This window comes from Alexandromys fortis, unplaced genomic scaffold, assembly GCF_014885135.2.
Source record: "Alexandromys fortis isolate MF-2015 unplaced genomic scaffold, M_Fortis_MF-2015_v1.1 scaffold_27, whole genome shotgun sequence".
In the NCBI taxonomy this organism is placed as follows: Eukaryota; Metazoa; Chordata; class Mammalia; order Rodentia; family Cricetidae; genus Alexandromys; species Alexandromys fortis.
Genome location: NW_026067952.1, coordinates 3210036 through 3213884, shown reverse-complemented (window position 1 = coordinate 3213884; position 3849 = coordinate 3210036). Strand labels below are relative to the sequence as shown.

The following is a 3849-nucleotide window of genomic DNA, read 5'->3' as shown; positions in this document are numbered from 1 at the left end:
CAATTTTTGTTCACTGTGTATGTGCATGCATGTAATTTAAATGCATCTGTGCTTACTGTTAAATGTTATAATTGTTCATTGCATCTCATTTCAGACTACAAAAACAATAAGTCTCATGTTTTAAACTGATATGTACTTTTAAGTCTCTTACAAAAATACTTTATATTTAATCCAACTCTGCTTTACCTGTTAAGTTGAGAGCCAGTACAGTCTATCTTGGAACCAGCTTCCAGGCAGATTGTACACTCTAGCTGTACTTGATAAACAGCCCTCAACTGCTCAGAGATCTGGGGAATATGGCATTTAAATATTTAATTATTAAAAGACTTTTCATAACAAAAAGAAACAGGTTGGCTCCTAGCAGCAGCACTCTGTTTCCTCCAAAGAAGACAGAAGACAAATGGGTACAAAACAACGTCCATCTGCACTTTGATTCAACTGCCAAGCGCTGACCACTGGGGAAAACTGCCTTTCATCTAAACTGAAGATCACCAGACAGTGGACAGAATCGCTGGAATCGACAGCCTAGCTGCTCAGGTCAAGGTAGGCTTATCTTCCCTACAGTCCACACTAAGACTGAAGCAGAAACACAATGCTCTTAGTTTATGTAGAAAAACAATGAGATTAATTTGACATAAGTTGATGAAATGTTATTTTTGTATTAGGAATGAAAGCCAATTCTCTAAGCCCTGAAAAGAGGTCCTTCTGAGAAAGCTAAAACAGGCTATGCCAAACAGGGAAACTTAAGAAGTTTCCAGCCCAAATCAGACAGCAGGCAAGAACACACACCATCATTTCTATCTAGCCGTGCACTGCGGGAAAGGGGGCCTGGTCAGCACTCAGAGAGCTGAGAAGGGCCTTGAGTATGAAGAGACCAGCCACACACAGGGAGAATGTACTAGAAAGATTATAGGCAATGGAAGAATGTGGTAGACTAATTAGTTACAGATCCAAACAAAAGAGAGAGGGAGAGAGAGAGAGAGAGAGAGAGAGAGAGAGAGAGAGAGAGAGAGAGATTTAAGTTCCGTGTGAAGAGGATAAGACAGCAAATCTGGGAACAGGACCTGCCCCTGTAGTGGGCAGGGCTAGGAGGTGTAGGAGATGGTTGGGTCCCGCTGGCTCCGCTTGACTGTAACAGACAAAGGGCCATCCCAGCAGCCATCCCAGAGCCTGTTTCCCTCTCTTCTCCTCACAGCAGGGTCTGGGCAAACCCAGCCATCCTCGGCCAGGACTTACCACCTGTCCTTCCAGCACCATGACAACTGTGTCACCTGTCCAGCTCCTGCTGGTGCTCAGCCTTGTACCCCAGCTGGTGTCTGGAAGTCCCAAGCAATACTTTCTGAGTAGGTGCTGGGCTTGGGCTCCAGGGGAGGGAAGGGGTTCGCTCCCGTGGAAGAGAGAATGTCTCAGGGAAGACATGTAGAAAAATTCTCAGTGAACAGAATTGTGCCACATTCAAGGGTCCAAGCTTCATGGTCCGACAATTCAGGCTAGAAGCTCTGCTCTGCTTCCTTATTGCCTGGCTCCAAACCCTCCAGATAAATGGGTTTGGGTTTTTCAAATGTAACCTCATAATATAAATAATGATATAGAGACAGGGGGAGGGAGAAATGAGCTGGCACATTCTCCATGGAGCACTCTTATTAGACCGCGAGACTTCCCACAAAATAGTAGTTACAATAAATGTCAGCCTCATCCTCCTGACTAATTTCCCTGTCCCTGGCTCCATCAGGGATGTTGGGTCCCACTTTACAAGCATCAAGACAGACAGGACAATGAAGTAGGTGGAAATCAAGATCCAGTCTGTGTAACGTTGGTCTTGGAGGATATGTGGGGAGGGAGGAAAGGGGAACTTTGCATTTTATTTCACTTTTGTTATGTAAAATCCAGAGGCACTGCACAATCACCAGTGACTAGTATCCATAGATGAGTATAGACGAGTCTGTCTCTTGGCCACTGCTGCCCAGTTTAACCTGACCAGGGCAGTAATGACTGTGGGCCAACACACAGTAGGAAGAGTGCTATTGTCATGTGTGCATTCTTCTGTATTTGGGGCTCAGGAAAACGATATGACTGATAACTCATGTTTTGGGGGAGTCTCAGTTCTGTTTGCAGAGCTTCTGGGAGGAAAAGGAGATGCCCAATCTTGACATCCCATTCTGAAATTCCTACCCATCTCATCACGGAAAAGGTCATTCTGAGAACTCGACTGAACTGGGACCCAGTTCTCTGATCCAGCACTTGCAGTTTGTTGGGTTCATGGTTATACCAAACTTACCTTCTATTTAGTCTTTCTCCATACAATCGGCCTATGTTTGGTTGACTCTAGTCTAAATCGTTAAGGAGAGGTTAAAAGACTTTCTCAAGTCCACACAATAAGTTCTTAGGGATTAGGTGGCCAATACCACTTTTGTTTTGCTTTGTTTTGGCTTGCCACACATACATACACATCCATATCCTTGAAATGGACCCTACTAGGGTCTATAGGGACCCTGCATCTGATCTGCAGGGATCGTGAATGTACAATAAGTTCAGAATTCAACCAAATATTCTTGGGTCAGATATCCATCCCTAATTCACTGACCAGAACTCAGAGGAAGACAGGAGCTAGAAGCAAAGTCTACTTCCATCCCTGGAGAGCACACGGGAGAAACGAGGCGGCTGCTGCCTGTTCTTTCGACCATTCTTGCCTATTCTCCATTCCAGAGTATATCTTGGAACCTCCACCCTGCAGATCCGAACCTGAAGACTGCAACACCTTCTGTACGCAGCAGGAGGAATGTCCAGAAAATCTCCAGTGCTGTTCTGCCTTCTGTGGGATAGTCTGCTCCTCAAACAAAGCCCCACTGCCAAACACGTAAGGGTCTCCTCTCCCAGCCTAGGCACCAGAGCTGCCGGCAGAGGCCAACAGCAGCACCTCTGGCCCATGGCTGTGATGTCTCTTCCTCCTTTTCCCTTTAGTCTCATTATTGTTGTTATTGCTGTATTGCCAACATTATCTCTGTCTTTTCCAGGGATAATTTTCACAAAACTTCTAATTAAGAGAGATTCCTCAAATTGCACAAGCTTTCTCCCCTGCCCCTGCCTCTCTGAACATACTCCCAACTGCCTCTGCCTCTCTTCTGAACCCCTTTCCCAGACTCGCCTTCATCCCAGCATCTGCCTGGAGTGATGTATCTGGGCATACATGTGGCACCAAATCCCCAAAACAAATCTATCTGTTCTGTTTTTGTTTCCCCTTCTTTCAGCAGACACTGTCACCTGTTCCTCGATGTTCTCAGGCTCAGGAGGTCAGCTCCAGGAGGGCTACGGTTGACAGACTAGGCATGCGCATCAGCCCTGAGTCTTCCAAAGGGAAGGGTTCTGGGGTGGAGAAAAGACTCCAGGGTGCTGATGAGATACCTCGGCCCCTCTCATACAGGCATGCCCGATGCCTTCACTAAGAGAGCTCCTCTTTCCTTCTTCCTTTCTTTTCTCCATGAACAGATGAAGGCCCTACTTGTCCATGTCTCACAGGAAGAATCAGTGACCCACAGTGGGAGATTTAACCACTCAGTGTCTTCAGAGAGGGTCCAAATGCCTCGCCCTTTGCTGTGTTCCCTGCCCTGAGCAAATGCCCAGCTGCATCTACTATGTGCAGAGTGATAGTGTAGATCTGGAGTCAAATACCTGGGAGCCAGTCCTGGATCTACCATGTCTTAACTGGGTGATCTCAAATGAATTAGCCCTTCTCTGAATAAACTTTCTCATCATTAAGACAAGGATGATGATAATGGCACTAAAATCAAAGCCACAAGTTATCTGGAAGCAGTCACTCGCCTCATATTTAGTACCCCATACATTTTACTG

General features: G+C 46.1%; 1 protein-coding gene across 1 annotated transcript; it reads left to right on the top strand.

Annotated features, from left to right (window-relative positions):
• The first annotated feature begins 1255 nt into the window (after window positions 1-1255).
• On the top strand, window positions 1256-2861 carry Wfdc13 (WAP four-disulfide core domain 13). Its single transcript, XM_050150968.1, has 2 exons — window positions 1256-1343; window positions 2707-2861. The coding sequence occupies exons 1-2, from the start codon at window positions 1256-1258 to the stop codon at window positions 2859-2861; spliced, it is 243 nt and encodes an 80-aa protein (XP_050006925.1).
• Window positions 2862-3849: the final 988 nt, after the last annotated feature.

Excerpts from the sequence above, each read along its gene's own strand:
- Wfdc13 (XM_050150968.1), top strand. The coding sequence starts at position 1,256 with ATGACAACTGTGTCACCTGTCCAGCTCCTGCTGGTGCTCAGCCTTGTA. Across the intron at positions 1,344-2,706 it reads TCCCAAGCAATACTTTCTGA|AGTATATCTTGGAACCTCCA; the intron begins GTAGGTGCTGGG and ends TCTCCATTCCAG.